Source organism: Canis aureus, chromosome 38 (genome assembly GCF_053574225.1).
Source record: "Canis aureus isolate CA01 chromosome 38, VMU_Caureus_v.1.0, whole genome shotgun sequence".
In the NCBI taxonomy this organism is placed as follows: domain Eukaryota; kingdom Metazoa; phylum Chordata; class Mammalia; order Carnivora; family Canidae; genus Canis; species Canis aureus.
In genome coordinates, this window is record NC_135648.1 from 23,114,882 (window position 1) to 23,137,540 (window position 22,659).

At 50.8% G+C, this 22,659-nt stretch overlaps 1 protein-coding gene across 18 annotated transcripts in view; it reads left to right on the forward strand.

Moving 5' to 3' along the window:
* Positions 1-22,659, forward strand: part of PLEKHA6 (pleckstrin homology domain containing A6) — a 140,713-nt gene that overhangs the window by 74,764 nt on the left and 43,290 nt on the right. For 7 of the 18 annotated variants that reach the window (XM_077886787.1, XM_077886786.1, XM_077886788.1 and 4 more), the window contains exons 2-4: positions 14,898-15,185; positions 21,682-21,762; positions 22,463-22,577. In XM_077886787.1, coding sequence (XP_077742913.1) covers positions 14,950-15,185; positions 21,682-21,762; positions 22,463-22,577 — 432 coding nt within the window. In that variant the 5' untranslated portion in view covers positions 14,898-14,949. The other 11 variants (XM_077886785.1, XM_077886797.1, XM_077886789.1 and 8 more) reach the window with 5 other exon arrangements.

A 22,659-nucleotide genomic window follows, 5' to 3' on the forward strand; every position in this document is an offset into this window, starting at 1 on the left:
TCCTTGCCCTCTCTGATGACCTGATCTCCAGGCTGGCCTGGTTTTCTGCTACCCTTGGGCAAGGTTCCCAATCTCTTTCCTTCTTCTTTGCTTACCTTCCTTTTCTCCTCATACCAACCAAATGCACAGACTTAATGAGACGTTGGGTCCTCCAGAAGTCATCTTGTCCTTCTTTCTGCTATTAATCAGGACTTCAGAGTACATGCCACTGAAGCTACTCAAAGAAGCTTAACCCCCCAAAGAGGATTTTATTGTAAGGGTCAGAGAAATGGCTGAGTCACGTGAACAAATAGAACCAAGAAGATGAGTGCCACAAGTACAATGTTGTTTTGCTCCCCTCCCTATGCTGACTTCAGTCTTTCCTCTCACTGCAGAGAGGCTGCTCAGTTTCATGGTCAGTCTACAGGGTACGAAAGATGGCCTCCAGCACCTCCCTGGTGTACAGGTCCCCTGGAGAAGGCCTGATCTCTTTTCTCTCTCAGTCCAGTTCCCATTCCTGGGGAGAAATGCGTTGAGACCAGGTAGCAGCTACCTGTGTAATGAAGAGTAATGTTAAGTTTAGGAACACAGCTGTTAGCACTGTAACCATGTGGGTATTGGGGTGGGGGCAATTTCTAGAAAGGATGTGTACTTTCTGGTACACGTTAACCCTTCTTGGGTCTCCAAGCCTCGAAGAGTTTTGCTTGAAGACTTCACACACCCCTGACCTCCCTTGTTCAGCTCTTTTCCTGCCTGATCATGGAGACTGGTAGGTACCTAGTCGGTAGCTAGCACCATGACTGAAGGAACCCAGGGCATAGCTGTGGTGTCACTACCATTCCCTGTAAGTGGAAAAGGCATAGAACCTGAACCTCGAAGGCCATTCAGGCCCCCACCTTACCCATAGGTAGAATTCTATCCTTTTAGTAAAGTCCTTTATAAAAGATTTTATTTTTCCATCAGACACTAGGATGTCAACATCAAAAAGCCTCACATTTGGAAAGCCCATTACTGTTTCTAAATTCAGTTATTCATAATGTAATTGAATCCATTGTCCTTCATTCCATGTTGGGCTCATGAGGAAGACCAATGCCCACCATCTTGTTTAGGTTAGGATTGAATCAGTGCCTATGAAATCATCCTCTTGCATGAGACAACGGGAATTTGGGCCAGGGTATAGGGGATTTGGAACCATTTCTGGCTGGCTGCTGCCTTTTATCCAAATGAACCTCAGAGAAGTGACAGATTGTACGGGGGTCAAATTATATACTCTTTTCATGTCGCTACACCCCTTTTCCTTCATGGCTTCCTCTGCTAAACCTCTCCCTTCCATCTGCTGTAATGACAGACCTGGAGCAGAAGTCCTGGGGTTGGAAGGCACAGGGGGGAGGCAGGCCCCACTTGGCTGTGCTCTGTGAGGGGCATGTGGGAGGGGAGGGGGAAAACTGAGTACTTCCCTCTGATCTTGCCTGACTCCCTGGAGCCTGGGAGGTGGGGGTATCTCCTCGTGCAACAGAGGGAGGGCCCACAGGGGCCCAGGGGCTGGGCTATTTCTGTAACACGGAACACATCTGCAGCCAGCCACAGAGAAGGTCAAACTCTGGGCGCAGGGCTGGAATGCAAGGGGCCAGGCGGTGGGGAGGGCTATGGTTTCACCCCTTCTGGCAGCTTGGAGGGCCCCTGCAAAGCCCTTTGGGGAAGGTGGAGCTGGTGGGGCAGGGAGGGACTTGGTCCTTGGTGCTGATGGTGCGACGCATTGGAGGGGGGTTGGGGCATGGTGCAAAACCCAGATACCTATTGCACAGAGGCGGGGAGGAATTTAACTCCAAGGTGTGGGGGCACTAGTTCACGCTCTCTGCCGTGAAAAAACTCAGGTCAGGCAAAGCATGGTGTGAAGGGAAAGTGAAATAGTGCTGAGGCAAAGGCAGTAAGGCTCAGGCAAGCACAGGTGAGTGAGTGTGTGCAGTGCTCAGAGATGGGGACAGGTGTGGGGGTGAGTTTACTGTGAGCTGTGCAGTTCAGTCCCAGGCCCCTGCCAAGATAATTTGTATTTGTAGTCTTTTTCTTAATGAGGACCCCTCAGGGGTACCTGGGTGTCTAGGTCAGTTAAGTGTCTGCCTTTGGCTCAGGTCATGATTCTGGGGTCCTGGGATCAAGCCCCTGCTCAGCAAAGAGTCTGTTCTCCCTCTCCCTCTGCGTTCTCTCTCTCTCTCTCTCTCTCTCAAATAAATAAATACATGAATAAATCTTTAGAAAAAATGAAGACCCCCCTCAAATTGTATAAGCTTTAGGCCCCACAAGAGCTCGCTCTGCCCCAGCATCCCCATGCATTGAAACACTCACCTGCTCTCATTCCCTTGCTGCCACTTCGTGCAGCCCCGCCCTCTAGACGTACTCCTCCTGGTGTCTCCCGTGCCTCACCCTCATTTCCACGCAAGCCTGTCTGTGCTCTGGGGCTTCTCGAGTATCTGTTTATAGTTAGGAAATTGCCCTGTTCCAGCTCTGCATTTGTGACAGAAGGACCATCCTTGACCAAACCTAGCTACTGCTTGACCTTTGACCACCCTACTGTTGGCCTGCCTCTTTTTAGCACCTTCAATGAATAATCTGTTGGTCTATGTTCCTTCCAGTGCTGTGGGGCTTCCCTAGCTGAACCCAAACCTCTGTGATGGGGATAGGGCTCCCGATGGGAAAGTAGTCCAAGAGATATGCTCTGTCAGAGAACCTGAAATCCTCATGTCTCTGTGGCCTCTTTTGTCCCTCTCATTCACTTTCAGGGCGAGGCAATTCCCTGTCTCCTGTCCAGTGGGCCCCAAGGGGCAAGTACTTGCCCACATTGTACCACTGAGTGGGTGCAGTGCAAGCTCTAGAACTTGGGTCTTCTCAATTAACTCCTGCCCAGTGACATTATCCCTGGAACTGACTTGCTTTTCAACTTCCAAGTATGATATGACACAGGGAAAAAAGAAATATCCATCTCCCAGTTCAAAGTATGCCAGGAGCAGGTCTCCCTCCCATTTGAGATTCTTAGTTGTTGATTTTTCTGACTCCTAAGGATAGGAGGACAGGCGACCCCTGCAGATGATCACTTGGTTTGAGGTGCCTAGTGACTTACAGGCATTACAAACTAGATTTAGGAATTGCTAAATGCCATCCTGATGAATAATTTCTCTAAGAGCAATTATTTGGCCTCCATTCTTATGTATCCGAGTGTTAAGGGGCTTTACAGTCAAAATTAGGCCATTGCTTCCCGTGAATGAACAGTCCAAGACAGAGGCACAGATAAGAATGATTACTGAACATTTACTGAACATTTTAGTAGGTGCCAGTGCCTCTCTTAACTCTCTACTTGTATAATCTCATGTAATCCTGTGATGAGCCTATGAGGTAGATGCGTATGTCATCCCTTTTTTCACGGATGGGGGAATGAAAGCACAGAGAGGTTGAGCCCCTCAATGGAGGTTGAGAGATTGAGCCCAGAGCCTCTTAGTAACTGGTAGAGCCAGGATTGGAACTGGGGCAGTCTGACTCCAGAGCCAAAAATCTCAGGACCAATGCAGATTCAACTCAGTAAAAATAAACTAAAGGATTAGTTTGTAGGATGATGCATGAGAAGGGAATTTCAAGTTGCACAATTGACATGAAGTGGGAAGGGAGCCAGCTTTGGATGGCGTCCTGAGCTGTAATCCCTCCTCTCCTGCTTCCTCAACCCATAGCTCCAGGCCACTTACTTGACCTCTCAGGTCCTCCTCTGCAGGCGGGACCACAGTACCTACCTCGGGGAAGGGAAGCAGAGAATCTGCTTGGGTAGGTGTTACAATTTCCTTTTCTTTTCTGTGCCAGTTGTCAAGTCTTCCTGGGGAGGGCGAGGAGTGGATTTGGGAACTCAAAACTAATCCTTGTTTCGGGAGGAAAGTGTCCAGCCCATTCTCCAATACCCAGTCTTTCGGACGAGACTTGCTGCCAACCCCGTTTCCTACTGTTCCTTCCTGGGACTGCCTGGAATAAGAGCCAGAGAGGTTAGAGAGAGAGGGGCGTGGGCTTCATGCAGCTCTCAGGCAGCTATTATCCTCTGGCCCTTCCTTCTGCAACATCTTCTTTTTTCTTCTTCTTTTTAAAAACAAGGATATTCTCTTGCATAACCCCAGTGCAAATAAACAAATTTAAAGACCTTAACATTGGTGCAGTACTAGTACCTAATATACTGTCCGTATTTAAATGCTACCAGTTGTCCTAAGAAAGTCATTAGAATCCGATCTAGGACCGTATCTCTGTACTCCACTTTAACCTACAGTTCCTCAGCTTTTTATTTGTTTGTTTGTTATTCATGCCTTGAGGTTTTTTTCAAGTGTGCAAGATCCCTCCTAGCCCTGTCTGGGCCTCATCCTGTCTTCCCAGCAACCTCCCATGCCCTCTAGCCTCACCTGGAGCAGTGCTGACTAAGGACAGGGATGGGAGGGGATCTCTGGGTGGCTCAGTGGTTTAGTGCCTGCCTTTGGCCCAGGGCGCGATCCTGGGGTCCCGGAATCGAGTCCCGCGTCGGGCTCCCGGCATGGAGCCTGCTTCTCCCTCTGCCTGTGTCTCTGCCTCTCTCTCTCTCTCTCTCTCTCTGTGTCTATCATAAATAAAAAATGAATCTTTAAAAAAAAGAAAAAAAGGACAGGGATGGGAGTATCCTCGTAGGTCAAGCATTTAACGGTGCCCAAAATAATTATCAAGAGCAATATTTTTTAAAAAAATCAAAATTAGTGCCACAATTTCATAAAGAACAAAATATCAACAGTTTAAAGACAAGATCAATAGCAGTGCCACTCTAAGCCATACCGGAGCCTCAGACAACAGGGAAATTCAGTAATACGGATCTGTTTTTTACTGAAAATACGTCATTTGTCATGGCTTTTTCTCTTGCGTAGTCCATGAATAAGATATTATTAGTCTTGATTACTGAGTTTTTGGCTGCCCCTTGCATTTTGTGCCCTCCTTGCCCTGCAGAGTAGGTTTTCCCTTCCCATCACCCTGTCCTCAGAACAAGGGGGAAAGAGAGAGAGGTGGGTCTCCCAGCCAGCCACTGTTCTCATGTCCCGGCCAGAGTGGCGGGGGACGGAGGCTGGGGCACAGAGAGAGGAGGAGGGAGAGGAGGGGTACAGAAGCCTGGAGCCCAGCCGGGTCGCTGGCCTGGAGCCCTCTAACAGCTTCCAGCTGCTTCCACACCCACCAGACTTCCTGCCTTGGGAGTGGTATTTGGTTGTCCTCCTCCCCCTTCTCATCAAATGTGTGATCTAAGTAGATCCTTGGATCCTCTCATCTCTAACAGTCTCTTCTCTCTTAACGCTGCATGGTGCCCCTTAGTGGTTCCTCTTCTGACCCTATATCTGTCCCTATTTTCATCCATCCTGGGAGCCCATTACAGGTCTGTAACTCAACACTGTCCAAGAGCATGCACCTGGGCCAGGGTGAGTACTGGGACATTGGTCCATGTTCCACACTCTGGGAGCTGCGCCAGGGTGGAGGGACTCAGGCGTGGTGTCAGCCCCACTGCGGACAGGTCTTGTGGCAACAGGAAAGAGCTGCGGACCGAGGTTAAAAGACCCCACCAGCGTCTAGCCTTCCCTGCCATATGACAGGTGGGTTAACTTAGCCAGGACTCTTTACCTCCTTGAACTTTAGGGTTTTTGTTAAAATGGGAGGTGGTAATATTTTTCTGTCTACCTCATGAAACCATAAAAGAACTAAATGAGATAACAATGAGAATCGTAAAGGGTTATACTTAATATTTTCCCTCTGTCATAAAATAAATAATCCTTATTTTTATAAAGACCGTATTCAAATCTGCCCTTTCTTTCTTTCTTTCTTTCTTTCTTTCTTTCTTTCTTTCTTTCTTTCTTTTTTTCTTTTCTTTTCTTTCTTTTCTTTCTTTGCATTCTTTTTTTCTTTTCCACGTTATTGGGCCTAACTCCATGAGAGGTGTGCAGGCTGATTGAGGGTTCATGCCCCTCCTAATCTTGAACCAGCATTTCTGTGAGACTAAAGCAGATCACTAGCAAAGCTGGAACCCCCGCCTACCCCCACACACACTTGCCCACATTCCATCACAATGTAAAACAGAGTGCGTAGGACCCAGGAGTAGTGATGGGTTGTTTTGTTTTGTTCTAATATTTCAAATGAAAGTTTCTCCACTTGTTGAGGTATAATTAGCTCAAAATAAACTGCATCATACATTTAAAAGATGAAATTTGATGTGTTTTATGAAACGACAAGCACAATAAAGATAATACGCTTGTGTGCATCACTCGCTGATTTCTTCCTGCCTCTTTGAAATCCTTCCATCTACCCCACCTCCGCAAACCTCTGATCTGCTGTCACTTCAGATTCATTCCCATTTTTAAACTTCATATAATGGAATCATACAGTATACATTGTTTTATTTGAGGGGTCTGGCTTCTTTCACTCAACATAATTATTCTGAGATGCATCTATGCTGTTGGGTATATCAATAATTCATTTCTTTCTGTCGCCAAGTCCTATCCCATCGTATGGATGTAACACATATGTTGTAGTCCCCTGTTCATGGATATTCAGGGCTTTTTGCAGTTTAGGGCTCTTACAAACAAGCTGCCATGAACATTTGTGAACAATCTTTGTGTGGACATACACTTTCATTTCTTTCGAGTAAATACCTAGGAATCAATGGATTGTGTGATAACTATACGTTTAATTTTTTTAAGAAACTGCCAAACTTTTCCAAAGTGGATGTACCATTAGCATTCTCATCAGCAGTGAATGTGTTTCAGTTTACCTAAATTCTTATCAAACACTTGGTATGATTTGTCTTATTTTAGCTATTCTAGTGGGTGTGTGTAGTGTTATTTCATTGTGGATTCAATTTGCATTTCCCTAATGACTAATGATGTTGAGTGTCTTTTCATGGACTTTTCATGGACCACATGGTGGGATGTGTGTTTAAATCTCTTGCCCGTATTTTTTTTTTTTATTGTGTTGTTTGCCATCCTAATATTTAGTTGTAAAAGTTCTTCATATATTCTTTTTAATATTTTTAAATATTTTAAATATCTTTTTAAATATTTTATTTATTTATTCATTCATGAGAGAGAGAGAGAGAGGTAGAGACACAGGCAGAGGGAGAAGCAGGCTCCATGCAGGGAGCCCGATGTGGGACTCGATCCTGGGACTCCAGAATCACACCCTGCGTTGAAGGCAGGCACTCAACCGCTGAGCCACCCAGATGCTCCTATAATAAGTCTTGAAGCCAGAGAGTCTAAGACTTCTAACTTTCTACTTTTAAAAAAATATTTTACTTTTAAATAGTCCCTACAGCCAACATAGGGCTCAAACTCATAACCCTAAGATCAAGAGTCGCATACTTAGCGACTGAGCTAGCCAGGCGCCCCTAACTTTGTATTTCTTTTTGAAAGTTTTTTAGTTATTATAGGTCCCTTGCATTTCTATATGAATTTCAGAATCAGCTTGTCAATGTTTACAAAGAACTTATAAGATTATGTAGATTCAACGCAATAGAAAAATACAAAAATATAGGGAGAATCAATATCCTAGCAATATGGAGTCTTCTGATCCATGCAAACATTATATATCTCCTGTTACTTATATTTTATTTAATTTCTCTCAGCATTGTTTTATAACTTTTTGTATATAGATCTTGAACATCTTTTGTCGAATGTATTAATAGTTCATATTTTTAATTCTATTGTAACTAATGTTTTTAAAATTTTGATTTCCATTGTTTGCGGCTACTGTATAGAGGTACAACTGATCTTTCTAAATTGACTTCATAGGGCAGCCCCAGTGGCGCAGCGGTTTAGCACCGCCTGCAGCCTGGGGTGTGATCCTGGAGACCTAGGATCGAGTCCCATGTCGGGCTGCCTGCACGGAGCCTGCTTCTCTCTCTCTGCCTGTGTCTCTGCCTCTCTTTCGCTCTCTCTGAATAAATAAATAAATAAATAAATCTTAAAAATAAAAATAAATTGACTTCGTATATGGAGCCCCTCCCCACTTCTAAAAACTCAGTTTAACAGAACAGGAGCCTGGAAACACTGAGGTGCTAGCCATTTATATATGATAAGCACTTAAAGAAGCATGTAACAACATCAGCATCTTTCCCTGTTTTAGGTCAATTAGTCATTCCATTACAGCCAGACCTGGCCTTAAAAGGGTGTGCGAGGAGGGGGCACTGTGGTGAATCTGACCTTCCGCAGTGCTCTCCTAGATTGCTGGGGGTATTCTTAAGGTCAGAGGAAGTGGGAATGCAGCACAGCCCCTTTAAGAGACTAGGGCCAACTAGCCACCAGGCTGCTGGGAAGGCAGCCTGGGAGATAAGATAAGGCCCTAGGGCTGGTGTAAGCCAGGGTCCAGAGCCACAGTGGCTGGGCTACTGATAGACAAACAGGAACCAGGGGTGATAAGGAGGAGGTGCCAGCTACTAGACCTAGGCTGGCAAGGGGTGGAGCAGCCAGCTTACCCACTGGGGCCTAAAAGGCGAAGGGGATATTAATGGTGGGTGTGCAGGGGGCGGGCACTTGCATTCTCCTGTATCCTATATATTTACGATCATGTTTTTAAAACCCTAATAGGCCGTATTCAAAGGACTGACATGTAGTAAATATTCAATAAATATGTTTGTTGAGTTCTTGATGTCCTCTCTACTGATATCTTTATGCTCTAGTAAGATGCTCTGATAAGCATCATAAAGTTTTGAGATTACCTGGTTTCTTGCTCAAACTAGAAAGACCCTGGCAAGGACTTATTCTGAAGAGCCTGGAGCTGCTCATTTGCACATATCTGCGTAGATTTGCATGTGTCCTATATGTAGGTACTTTTATGCTGGATTTAGATTTCCCCAAATCAGAAGCCTATTTTTAGAGGAATAAAGAGGAGATTTATCTCTACTTATTCCTGCCCACCTTGCATCTGCATCCTCTAAAGATGCAAAAAAACAAAAACAAAACACACACACAACAGAACACAGTTTCTGCACCTCAGACATATAAAGAAGACCACCTGTGGCTGGCATTGTTTATGTAGATACAAACAACCCTTTGCCTGTCAAGGTGTTTCATTTCTTGGTTTCTATTCAACTCCTGGTTCCACTCTCCAAACTCCTGAGTGAGGCCGGGAATTACGAAGGCAAAGAAACCCTGTAGCTAGACAGCCAGGGGCTGAAATGCCTAGAAGCCTTCAAGGATTGTTCACTGTACCCCGGCAGGGAAGCTGGAGGTGCGTGCATCCACCTGAAACCACCTTCCCACCGCTTCCCGTCCCAGGGCGAGGGATGCCTTGGACTACCTTTGTCTGTTCTCCTTCCTCCAGGAATAAATAAAAATATCGTCCCTTCCCCCAATCCTGGCTCCTCCATTGGCCTGCCAGGCAAATATTTCATAATGTGGGCTCATCCAATTGGGCACCATGCCAGAGCCGAGCGCCTCAGGTTGCGGGTGTGCTCCAATCAGGCGGGGCAAGCCTGGGTGGGACTAGAGGGCTCTCGCTCCCCACATGGGAGGCCGGCATTACTCAGGTGGGTGCCTCAAGGTGGAGTTGCCACTTGCCTGGGGCTGGGAAGAGGGGACAGCGCTGTCCATCAGCCAGCTTGAGCCAACCCAGCACTGAAGGGGTTAAGGCCAGTCGGCCTGTGTGGCTGTTAATGATTGCTACCCACCAGGGACCTGGTAAGCATTAAAGGAAACCTTTTCCCTATTCCTGAGTGTGAAAGGAGTCAGGGCAAGAGCAAGCAGAGGGGACGGCTAAGGCGAAGAGCCAGCGAGTGAGTGGTTATCTGTCCGCTGACTGTCTGGGAGGCTCTGGAACAGGTAAGGGGACACTAGGTACACCCACTCCATCAGGTAAAGCGGGCTTTTGTTACAACTGGATACAAATCCTCAGCTAGGGGCCAGATTTCGTATCGTGCTATTAGAAGGAAGTGCTGAGGGCAGTGGTAGTCCAAGAGGGCGAGCCACTTGGCACAGAAGCTGGAGATACTAAGCATTGTCTGTCCTGGTGCCGAGACAATGGTTTCCTGTGGCCACCCTGCACACAGAGCTGGAGCGGCTGCTCTTCCTCCCTCTCTGAGCCATTGTCTCCAGAGAGGGGCTCAGGAGCCCTGGGCAGAAGTGCCGTGGGCTTCTGGCAGGCTGATTTCTGGGGACTGGCAGGAGGGGAGGCAGAGGGGGCCCAGCCAAAGAGGCCGGGATAGCTGTGGCTCGCCTTCCATCCTTTTTACTCAGCATCAGGTGTGGAGAGGCGGAAGGCAGGGATGGGAGGTGGTGCAGAGAGTTGGCAATGGGGGTGGGGTGGGATGGGTGGCTCTTAAGTCATTAAGAAGACAGAGTTTGTCATTTGGGAGCCAGACAAATCCAGAAAAAGAACACCAGTCTTTCGGGTTCAGGTGTCTCTTGTTGCCTTTCTCTCAACTTCCTATTCAGGTCGATCCTTCTCTCAGTTTCCAAAACGTGTGTTCTTTGACCCAGGCACCTCCTCCTGACAAGGGCACAGGGAGTGTGGACCAGAGCTCCTGGGTTTTGCTGGAGGGGTTAGATGGACTTTTTTCAGCTGAGGGTGGTGTGTGTGTGTGCGCGTGCGCGCGTGTGCACGTGTGTGTATACACTTACACATGCACATATGACAAAAAATGAAAGCCTGATCTGTCTCCAATGCAGAAATGTTGCCTTTACCCCGGCTTAGCCAGGAGCGCTTTCTGTCCCCGGCCTCTTTCTTGGGATGAAAAAGGTTTGCGGACATAATGATGATGTTAGGTGGCCCTGGAGGGGTTTGTTGGGTAGGAACAGAGCACTCCCTGTGCCCGTCTTGAAGGCAGATTTGAGAGATAAGGCTAACCCAACCCCCTGGCGGCTTTCTGCTGGTCACTGCCTCTGGCTGGGCTGCCTAGAGGCAAACAGAAACCAGGCACAATAAGAGGGAGGGGCCAGGCCTGGGACCCAGAAGGGCAAGAGCAAAAGCAGCCAAGTTTCTGGGCATGTGAGCCAAGAAAGGGGGGAAGTAGGAATGGGAGGAGTGGGGCCACTTGTGTTCTGTCCTGTACTGAAAGAGTAAGCCATACATGGGTCTGGGCCACCTTCCATGCTCATGTTCCCAAGGGGAGACACACGGAGGAACTGGCATTCCCAGGCAAGGAGGGCTTCCTGGGCATGCAACCTGCACAGTCACCCCACAAGCTCCGAAGAGCTTGGTTTAATGCTCTGCTGTTGCCATCCTGACATTCATAATTTTTGAACAAGGGGCTGTACATTTTTATTTTGTTCCAGGCCAGGTGAATTATGTAGGCTGTGCTATCCCCAGGCCCAGCCAGAAGTTGCAACAGCAGCATAGTTGCTCACATGCTCCAACAGGTGTAGGCAGACTCACCTGTTACTCAGGTGTCACTTACCAAGACGGCTCCTGTCCTGGCCAGGACCAGCCCAGCATCCTTCTCGCTCCCCTTCTCTCCACTCCCCTCTCCAAACCATTCTGTTTTTCCTTGTTGCAGCTTCCTGCCTAGTCTTCCTTCAGGGCTATTGCCTGGCAGGGGAACAAGGGTGGGGACAGCAGTGTCCCTGACCTGAATCCTTCCTTCCTGTCTCCCTCTTCCCTTTCCTCTGCAGGCCTTACCTGGGCCCTGGGCTGGGGTCTAGGCCTAGGAGTGCCTCTCCGATCTTCCTCCCTTCTCTCAGCCTGGGTGATTGATGAAGGCACTCTGGCACCTGCTTCATGTGCTGTTTGCTTGGGAACAGATTGTTGCCCTGCGATCACCACAGGCTCCAGGTCTGGGTGCTGGGCTGGGGGGCGAGGAGGTGCAGGTAGAGGGGAAGGCAGACTCCCATGCCCACCCGCAGTCCTTGGCGGCAGCCCCTCCAGCTTTTCTCCACGTGACTGCTCTTCCTTGCTCTAGACTAGAGGACCCTGCAGACCCTGCAGACAACCTCGTTCCTCATCTTCCCTCTGGCCTCTGCCAGGAGTTGGCCAGTCCACGAAGGAAAAGGAAGGCAGGGGAGGAACAGTTTGCCACCTCTCTTCTCCCCATCAGCTGGTGCTGCGGTGTAACCTTCTCCCAAGGCTCCACAAGCCTGCCCCCAACAGGGCTGTCAGTAAGAACATTCTCAAACCTTGAAGTGGAGTCTTGATGCTTATGATTTAAAATTGATGGGTTATCCAAATTAATTTTGGTGGGACTTTGAAATGTATCATTTGATTTAAAATGTTTAACTTTGTTGTTGGCGGCTGCTGATTTCCCTTTATTTTTGGTTTAGCTGAGGACTAGAAGGGTGTCTGTATCCCCTGAGGACCCTGAGGACCCCTGAGCACATATCAGTGGGTAGATGGACAAACTGGTTTGGAAGTAAATGTTTCAGTCAAAAAATAGCCCCACACTGTCCAGTGACTGTTACACAGTGGCAGAGTGCACTGTCACTGTCCTGCCCAGGGTGGTTGCCCCAGCGACTGGACTGTCCAGCCACACAGTGAGATGGGGCTAGCATGACTGAGGAACTGAAATTTTAATTTTATTTCATTTTCATGACTTAAAATGTAGATAGCCACCTAGGACTCGCGGCTCCTGAGTTAGATGGCACGGCTTTGGAATAACACTCTTAAGTGATTTCCTTTATTTTATTAATAATTATAACATCAGCTATTTGCTGAGCAGCTATTATGTGCTGAGCATTTTCCTCTGTGCCTTATGTTTGTGATCTTGTTTAACCCAACCACTCTAGTATCGCTCCATGTTCCAGAGGGTGAAACTAAGACCCAGAAAGGTAAAGTGATCAGTACTGGCCAGCCACAGAGACTCTGAACTCTGACACCACTGCTCTCAGCCTTTTCCTTAAGGCTATTGCACACTCTGTCCATTCTTTGTCTCCTCACTTTCCTTCCCTGGGATGGCAGGGCAGTTGGCTACAGTTGTCGTTGATCCACAGAGTTGGGGGGAGGTGGGATGGGGAAGACAGCAATGGCTTTCCCCAGGGACAGCCGTTTTCTGGCTGGTTCCAGGGGTGGCCTGTGTTCCCAACTCCCTTTGGATCCTCCCTACAGCAGCCAGCAATCTGAGGAGATTCCTCTGCCCTCAGAGCCTTGGCAAACTCCCCAAGTACATGGCAAGTTCCAGACTCCTCGCTCCTGGTTGAAGGAGGTGTTGAGAATTTCCCATAATCCATCTGTGTCTCACATGCCCATTACTCCCAGTCTAGGAGAGATGAGCAGCTGAGACCTCCCTGGAGGGCAGGCACAGACACGGTTCCCCCCACACCCCAGAGCAGGTGAGGGGCAATACTAACACTAGAGTTCTGCTGTCATCCCACCTGCCTTTGCCCCCTTGCTCATGTGACTTCCTGAGGTGGGGCGCTCCTTCCCCCAGAAGCGGTTGTCCCGGCTCCTGCTCTTCTGTTCCCATTGATTTATTGCTCTCCTCTTCCCCAGACAAAGCCCCTGCTTCATAGACTCTTATCAGAGTCGGCTGGCCAGTTGGGAGGGGCCGCAGAGCAGATGGAACCTGCCTTCACATCCCCCAGCAAGAGAGATTTGAAGCTGAGCCCTCCTGCCTCTCACTCACAGTTCAATATCCCAAAGCAGAACGGCACCTGTGCTCCCACCACTGTGGCGGGACCCTGGGCCTGCCTCTGCTACTGCTTCCCCAAACAGCCCTTCTGCTCTTTTTTTTTTTTTTTAATTTTTTATTTATTTATGATAGGCACCCAGTGAGAGAGAGAGAGAGGCAGAGACACAGGCAGAGGGAGAAGCAGGCTCCATGCAGGGGGCCCGACGTGGGATTCGATCCCGGGTCTCCAGGATCGAGCCCTGGGCCAAAGGCAGGCGCTAAACCACTGCGCCACCCAGGGATCCCCCCAGCCCTTCTGCTCTTAATGGTGCACAAGGTGCTGGCCGGGGTAGGGCAACAGGGAAGGCCCAGGCGGTGCACAGTGTGTATGTGGCTGCCCTTCCGGAGCTCTGTGCCTAGGCAGGTGCTGTCAGACTAACGTGTATGGGTGCCCCCACTCCACGTCACACACAGTCCCCACAGGGTTATGAGTGAGAGAGTCTGTGGTTTCCATCCCTGTGTTTTTGCAGCCAGCCAGGTGGAGCTGGCTGTCTACCTTCTGAATCATGAAGCTCTCTCCCTCTTCTTTCTTAGAGACCAGGAACTCAGGTGGGACAAATAGCAGGAACTTTGTCTTCTCTCTCCTGTCGCTATACTTGGGGCAACGGACCTCAGTTACCCTGACTCTAAAATGGGTCTCGCCTTCCTCCCAGTGTGAGGACCAGACTACGTGAGCTTAATGTTTTCCCTTTGTTCCATTCCCCTTTGTTCATCTGTGTTGTTCACTATGTAAGGCATACTTAGGGCCATTGTTTCATTGTTAAAACAAGGTAGCTGAGGTGCCAAACAACTTGACCCTTGCAAATTGCCGCATTGGCAACCGAGAAGGCATTTGTAGCTTTTGAGGGTGTGGAAGGAGGGCCGTCAGCCTGGTTGCATTGCTGTCTGAGCACTTACTTTGTGAAATTCTTTCCCTTGGGGTGGGCTGGGCTGGGCTGGGCTGGGCTGGGCTGGGACTGCTCTCGGTGGGACACCAGAACCAAATCTGCTGAGCTAGGAATGAAGAGAGCTGGTTCCAGTGACCTTGCAGAGGCCTGGAAGCAGACAGCTGGGCGGCCTCAGCTTCTGAAGGGTAGGGGTGTGGGATTCAGCTCAGAGCTGGGGGAAGGGGTAATTAATTATCGCCCTGTCCCTTTACCTCTTGGGACCCTTGCTGACTGCTGGGAGCAGGACACTTGGAGGCCGAGAGGAGAGCTTGGTGCCTTCCCCCTGCTCCCATCTAGCTTAGCTGGGGCCACTCAGGAAGTAGAGAGGAAGTAAAGATGGAGTCAGAACATTAGTGCTTCCTTCATTTCCTTCCCAGAATCACAGTTCTGCACATTTGGAAGAGCTGTCGGTGCTCTGGCAGTTAATGCATGGCCATCCCAGGAAAGATATTTCAGCAATTCTTCATCCACCAGAAAGGAGACAAGCCTGGCCTCCCAGAGGGCCCAGTGGTACCCCGATCTCCATGGGGGAGAGGGTGGGCAGGAGGCCGCTTGAGAGGCTTGACAGAGCAGCTCTTTACCAACAAAAAGGAAGAATCTCAACATGTTAATAATGGGCATGGCTATGCCAAGTATCCGTCCTGCTTATCTTCAATTTTCAGAAGGCAAGTGGAATCCCACAAATTGAAATAGTGTGAAGATAAGATTATCCAAGCTGGGGTACAAGATCGGCACAGAGTCCCCGTGAGGTTCCCAAGTGATATTCACCACCGCCCGCTCAGCTCCACACACATACACGTGCCCGCACGCACACACACACACACACACACACACACACACACACACACACACGGTGAACTGTGACCCAGACTAAAGAGTACACACGAGTACTACCCTTACCCTGCTGTTCGAGGCTACTTTCCAGGCCCAGGGCAAGGACTGGCAGGTGATACGAAGAGAGACCAGAGAAGGACACAGTGGGGAAGGGAGGAAACTGGGCTCTGGTGCCCTGATTCGCCATCTCCATCCCTTGGCTACTGAGCCAGCTCGTCTGCTTTCTGAGTGAGGTAGGGGCCAAGCTCTGGTAGATGTCCCCCCAGCACCCCGTAACTGGCCATACTAGGTAAGGAAAATGACTTTGGGCTCTTTGGGGGTGGGGATGGGGGTTGTGAAGATAGGCAGAGTTAAGCAGGAAAGAGGGTAGCACAAGTCTTCCCGCCTGGACACTCAGCCCCATGGCCTAGCATTGTAGGACATCCCAAGCTTGCCTGGGGGAGAACACCCTGTTCTTGGCATTTTGGAAATTACCGTGGCATGGGAGGGGGAGGGTGCAAGGGCAGAGAGGAGAGGAGAGAAGCAGCACGGATGTACGGCTGGCAGCCGGGTCTCCAGAGCTGCCATGACTGGCATTTTGGCCCTGCGGGCAGCACGTGGAAAGCCACCGGGTGGAGGGGCTCCTTCTCCCCTGCAGACACCCAGAAGTGCCAGCAGGGCCTGACCGCTTTTGGCCTCTGCTCTGTGGCAGCAATCGGCAGGAGGACAGAGGGACTTTGGGGGGAAGAAGCTGGCTGGGGTGCTGTATTTTTCTCTAGGAATGACGGGGAGAGCTTCGGGATTCAGGCGCACCAGCACTGTGGGAAAACCAGGCCGAGCTGGTTTTGATTGGAACAGAATGCTGGAGCAGATAAAGCTCCTTGAAGGGGGAGGTGGGGAGCAGGAGCCAAGCCTCTCCCTACTTTCCCCACCTCTGTCAGCAGCAGCGGTCCTCTCTGGAGCACACATAGTCTTGCTTGGAATTTGCTAGCTGGGGGAAAGAAGGAAGTGGGAGGGATGAGCCACAGGCAGCCCTCCTTCCCACTGGCCCCGTGTCCTTTCCCCACCAAGTGAGCTGTGATGCCAGAAGCCAAAGTGCTCTCAGGATAGGGAAGCCTTGCCAGGGCTAATTCTCTGTCAGCAGATTCTCAGGAGCTATGGAAATGAAGCAGCTCGGCGGAGGGCAGATAATCAGGAGGCGCCCAGAGGGCAGGAGGAGTGGAGTGTATTTTCCTAGTTGTTCAGTGTCTATCGCGGTGGAGCTCCAGGTGTCCAGCCTGGGTGTGCAAACACGCATGCCCTGCGAGGGGTCATGAAGACTCGGGCTGAATTTGCTGCTTTTGTGTCTTGTTTTGTTTCACATTTGCTGCTTTTGACTGCGTAGTGCCAGGTAGCCCTCCAGGTACATGCTGATTCTTGGGGAGGATGTTTGGAGACAGATCACTACTTGGTTATCTCTGTGGTGAGGCTGTCACTAGGACCTAAAGGCGACTGTATCTGGAAGTAGGAAAGCCTTGACTAGATACAGAGAGGGATGCTTGCAAAGTGGGTAGGATTGGCCTCTGTTCTTTGTAATTGATTGGCATTGGCACTTCTGGAATGCCGGCCCCCTTCCGCCCCGCATGCACAACCCCTGCCCCATATGTGGCCTTCTTAGGTGTGTTTTCCATTTTCTAGCTCCGGCACCTGGCATATGTCTTGATTTCTTTTTTTTTAAGCAAAATAGTCATAGCCATTATCTCTTATGCATGAAATATTTCACATTTTGAAAGTTCACAGCTATTATTTCATAGAATTAGAAGGTACCTCAATCTTTGAGAAAATGAAGAACCAAAGAAGTCACGTCACACTGCTAATTCATGGTGGGTCTTCGACTGAAAGCCTGGTTTTGCCAAATTCTCCCTTCACTGATGGCACTGCCATTGAGGCCACCTTCTTAGATACAGCAGATATGGTGACCACCTAGTGGGTGACCCAGCAGGCTGTCCCTGCTTCCGCACAAAATCTCCTCTACTGCTTGAGATGCTCCCCCTTTACGGGTGAATTCAGGAGGTCCATCTGGAGATGAGTTTGTAACCATTTGTCCCTGAGAAATGGAGACCTTGACATTCCACCCCCCACCCCCGGAAAAGGAAAGAAGGGTGAAGAAAACTTGTTACCTAGCCTTGTTTTCCTTTTTAACTGGTAAATTCCTCCTGACGTCTCACCTAAAACGAAAGCCTGTCAATTCTGTGCAGTTTAGTGGTGAAAGAAAAGAACCCCAGCTGGGCATCCTGCCTGCCTGAACCCTGAGGGCTTCTGAGCGCTCACCAAGCAGGGGGAGCCCCCAGCCTTCATCCCTCCTGCCTGCGCGGATTTCACTGAGCATGGGAGGGGTAATTTAACTTACAACTTAAGCAAAGCCTGTGGGAGGCCCCTGAGCTCAGCTGGAAAAGAAAGGGGGTATTTTTGCCTTCTAGAGGAAGAAAACTCATTTTCCCAGTGCACCCCCACCCCCTCCTCCTGTGCATATGAGCTTAATTTTCTTCCTCTCCTAATGAAGATGGATCAAAGCCAAGCTATATATTCAAGAGGGAGCCAGGCAGGGGAGCTGAGTGAGGGGGCGAGGGGGCAGAAACAGAGCTTCTCTCGCGGAGAGGAAGTAATTAATTTTAAGAGAAGACACAGATAGAGAAGCTCTTGGTAATAGAGCGTCGAACTCCAAATGCAGGTGGCTAAAACGAAGTCAGAGCCTGGCGAGCTTCTTTGTTTGTTCATTCACTCCTTGATTCAACAAATATTTGTTAGGCACCTCTTGCGCACAGGCGGAGACCTCAGGGTGGCATCAGCCCTGGGCATGAGCCCAATGCCCATAACCATAGCGGGGCTTGGGTAATCGGACGGAGAATGGGAGAGGTAGGGTCTGGCAACTGAAGCCTCTTGTCACCATGTGCAAAAATACCACAGAAAGGTTGAACGCGGTGACCGTCTGGGTTTAGGATTCGCTACTTAAGTAGCAGCAGCTGTTGACGCCAGCTCCATCCAAGCAGCTGGGCTCCTCAGGGTCCGGTAGCCATGTGGTCCATTCGCTTCTCCATTCACCGATTGCTCTGTTCTCTGGCTGAGTTCTGACCTCAATCCAAGAAATTAGATTAGCCCTTCCCTTTTGGTGTCTGTTGTGACATCATGACAGGCTACGATGACAACAGGCTGCCTGGTGCTGCTGTAAAGAACCATGTGGGCCAGGAAGGATCCTGTCACCTGAAGACAGAAATGGAACGAGACGGAAAGCCAGAGGGGCTGACATTTGATTTCAAAACAGCACATCCTGGCGGCAGAAGGTCACGGCGGGTCCGGAGCCTCCTTGGCTGGAAGCCTTTGTAAGAGATGGATTGCAGACTGAACTTGCCTGGAGGCAGAGGGAGGGAGACACGGTGACCTTCAGAAGGCCCCACGCCACAGGGGCCCCTTTCCCCAGGAAAGGGGGAGACCTGACTGTCTTCCGCCACGGGGGGTTCAGGGAACGGCGCCGCGATGCAGACCTCCTGGGCCCCGAGCGGGTCTGACAGCGGCTGGGACTTATCAGATGGCATCTGGGAAGATTTTCAGAAGTAGACACGCGGTGCCCCTCTGAGCCTGTCTGATGCCCTCTTCATCACAAGCTTCGGGGGGAAGCTTTCCTTTCCGTTCACCAGAGCCAAGAAGCCGGGTCCTTGCCACCAGCTCGGGTTCCACGGCGCCCACGCCCGTGTGCACCACACGCCCCGCAGGCGCTGCGTCTTCAGGGAGCGGCGGGGGACGCCGCACAGAGGCCCAGAGGCCCCGCTCGCTGCGCCCTGTCTGCACAGAAGTCTGGGCAAGCTCAGAGGAGCGTAGAAAGTTCACCCCAGCTTCCAGGCAGCGGCGGCAGCGGCGACGACACGGCATGCACCGGGAGCCTCCTCTAAGCCCTGTGCCCACAGGAGCAGAAGGGGCTCCGAGAGGCCCGTGTTCCGGGCTGCGGGGCCAGGGGGCAGGGAGTCCGCCTTCCTGCGGGTCGGGCTGGCGGGGCGTCCGCGTGCCCGTGGGAATGCGGCCCCAGCCTGCTCTGCCCGCCCAGCTACTCTGTGTCCTCGGCTCAGTGAGGTCGGGCTACCTGGAAGGTGTACACCTGCTCCGCGCACGCCCGCCTCTCCATTTCAGCATTTTCTCCTCGGGGACCTGAACCGGGAGGATTTCATCCTTGCTCACTTATTCTGCCTCCAGCACTCAGACGGCAGCACTGGCGCTGGATGCTAGGAAGCCACAGGCCCTCCCCAGGACACCTGGGCACCCCCCCACCACCACCTGGGGAGATCCCCCCCCACCGGCACCGGAGCCAGGAGGAGGGGGATCCAGCAGTGCCCGCCTCACGCCCTGAGCTGGGGCACCCAGACCGGAGGAGGACTTACTTCTCGGAGGGATGGTAGGAGCAGGGTGGCTGGCAGGTCCTCTGAGGCTGCCGAACAGGGAACAGAGCTGCCAAAAGGATGTTGAAGTTTCGGGCTGATCGTCGGGTCAGGTAGGGATTTCTTCAGCGGACTGTGAGCGGCATTCAGCGAGCAGGTGGGGGGCAGCTCGTTGGGCTGGGGGCTTCGGAGTGAGGGCCCTGCCGGGCCTGACCTGGAGAAGGGAGAAGAGTTAGGTCAATGGCTGCTGCATTGCAGTGCTTGTGAAGGGGAAGCTATTTTGAAATTGGTAGCGCCGGGATGGAGAGAGGACGTCATTTGTAGGGGTTGCTGGGTAGGAGAGTCTGGGGCAGGGAAGAATTCGCTGTACCTTGAGAGACCTGTGCCGGCTGACAGCAGATTGTGTGTGTGCCTCTGTGTGTGTGTGTCTGTCTGTCTGTCTATACCAGTGCCTGTGGGGAAGGTTCCAGCAGTTAGCACAGGAACATGTAGAGCAGAAGGGGACTCGGGGGGTGGACGTGGGAGGTGGGGAGCAGGCGCTCTGTGCCACCGGGAAAAGCAGAGATGTTGGCACCTTGAGCACCTTATTTTCACAGACTGCTCACCCCCAGCAAGGGGGAGAGCCAGGGATGGGGAGGACTGGAAACAGCTACCATTTCTTGCAAAGATGCCCTGCAGTTAAGTTAAAGAGAGCATCCCTGTCAGAGGGAGGAGGAAATAAAGTTTGGGAAGCGGGGAGTAGCTTAGCAACGTGCTGGAGGTAGAGCCCAGGCCTGGAGGCTCGCTTTCCTTGGCGGCAGCTGGTGTGCCACCTGCCAAGCAACCCTGGCTGTTCGTTGTAGGAGAGCTCAAGTGGCCTGGTGTTAGGACCCCCGAGCTTGGCGTGGCCTCAGCAGGCTCTGTCCAGGCGCCTGCCTCTAAGGGTGGATTCAGCCTGCTGTGGGCTCTCCCTGTCTCTGGAGAGAGATGTGTAAAGAGGACCTTAAAACCCATCCAGCCCCTCCACTGGCTGGATGCTGGAATCCTACAACACACTTGCCAAGTGGTCACCTGCTTGCAGAATCCATCTCAAATGGCTGCCATTTGTGGCTTAGACCCACGGCACCAGCCCCCGTCCTAGTTCTATCTGCTACCCTTCCTCCCCTATCTCCCCCCAAAGCCACCGGGAAACTAGCCTGACATTCAGCCAGCCAGAGAGCCACAGCAGGACTTCCCAAAGGCACATCCATGACTCTGCTCCGCATCTGCCTCTGCACAGACCCTGCTTCCTGGCAGGCTGTCCTCCCGGCACCCACCCCACTCCCAGGCCACAGCATCCCTTAATTAGATCTGACTGTTGAGCCGGCACTAACCTCAGTGCCCAACAGGCCCTGAGGTCTCAGCTACATTCCAGCCCCTTAGACGCAGAAAGCCTGGACTCGGAATAAGAATGGGGCCCCAGCCCAGGCTCGGGGATGGAGTTTCTTGATCTCTGGTTTTCCTTAAAGAAAGAGATGCTACGTAAAATAGAAGGAGTCCAAGGTCACAAGAGAATTCTTTCAGCAAATAATGAGTGAGCAGTTTTTATGTGGAGCACTGGCAGGAGCTGTCCCTGGGAGAGAACCTGCCACACAGGAAGTCTTGGCTGCTGGAGGCACCCACCCACTCACTCATGCGCACTGTCACCACTGAAGGGGTTAAGTGGGGCTTATTTCCATTCTCTATCTGCAGTTAGCACGGACTAGTGAAAGGTGTCTTTCCAACCCCCCACCAACCGCAGCAGCTTTTTTACAGCCCAGCCCTCCGGCCTGCCTCTCCTGGATGGCAGAGGAACCGAGGGACCATGTTCTACGGGGTCACCCCTCCCTGCCACTGCCCAGGGCCTGCCTACCCTTTGCCTTGTACCTCTTGGAGAAGGAAGAGGATCTTTATCACAACTTCTGTCTGTTCTTTGCCTCCACAGCCACAATGAAAGACGGAACACATTTCTACACCCAGTGACTGGCCAGGTCCCAGAAGAAAACAAAAAATTTAACCTAAAAACGTATGTCTGCCCCTGTGAGCTGCTTGACCTTTCCACCCTTCGCTGCCTACTCCACCCCCCTCCTCCCACTTTGCAGCTGGGAAAGGAAGGGACCTGATGGAGAGCAGAGGGACTTAGGGTCTCTAACCCCAGTCCTGAGAAATGGAAGCTCCTGAGGGTCATCTAGCTCCATTGCCTCACCTACTTTTCCTAGTATCTCCCACATCTCAGGCTGGTGCCTCCCACAGGTTGTGCTGGGAAGACAGACAGGTCTGAGATGGGCCCATCACCCAGGGGCCTTTGAAGGAAGTGCTGAGGGAAGCTGATAGAGCCCTGAGAGCCAAATGAGAATTCCTCTCACTGTGTATTTTGGCTCAGTGAATGAAAGGGGAAAAAAAAGATAATTAAATGACTCCCATAGTCCACTGAGCCATTGTAGCTTTTCAGTTAGAAGGAAAAGGAGTTCCAGAGTCCTGAGGTCTAGTTTTTTTTTTTTTTTTTAATTTACAAGAAAGAAAGGAAAATGTCCAAGATTACCGGCATGTGGTCACAGAAGAGTGGTGGGAACAGCTGAGGTGATGTCTTGATAGCACTTAGGGGATCTAATTTTGTGCTGATGCTGGAACAGTGGGTGGCAGGGTGGGGAATGCGGATGGGGCCTTTCTGTTCTTTCTGGATTTTGACTAGTCTCTTTCTTCTCTTTTGGTCCACCTGAAATCAGATCGGCCTTGGACATGTCCAATAAAGCAGGTGGAAAACGCCCGGCTATCACCAACAGTGACGTATCCAACCTCAACATGGTGTCCGAGGTTCCCTCAGAGCGTCCCGGTGTCCGGGTGAGTCTGGCTTTCAAGGCAAGCTGGTGGGCAGGAATTCTAGGAAACCTACGAACCTGTCCAGCTGTTTCCATAGGCTCTA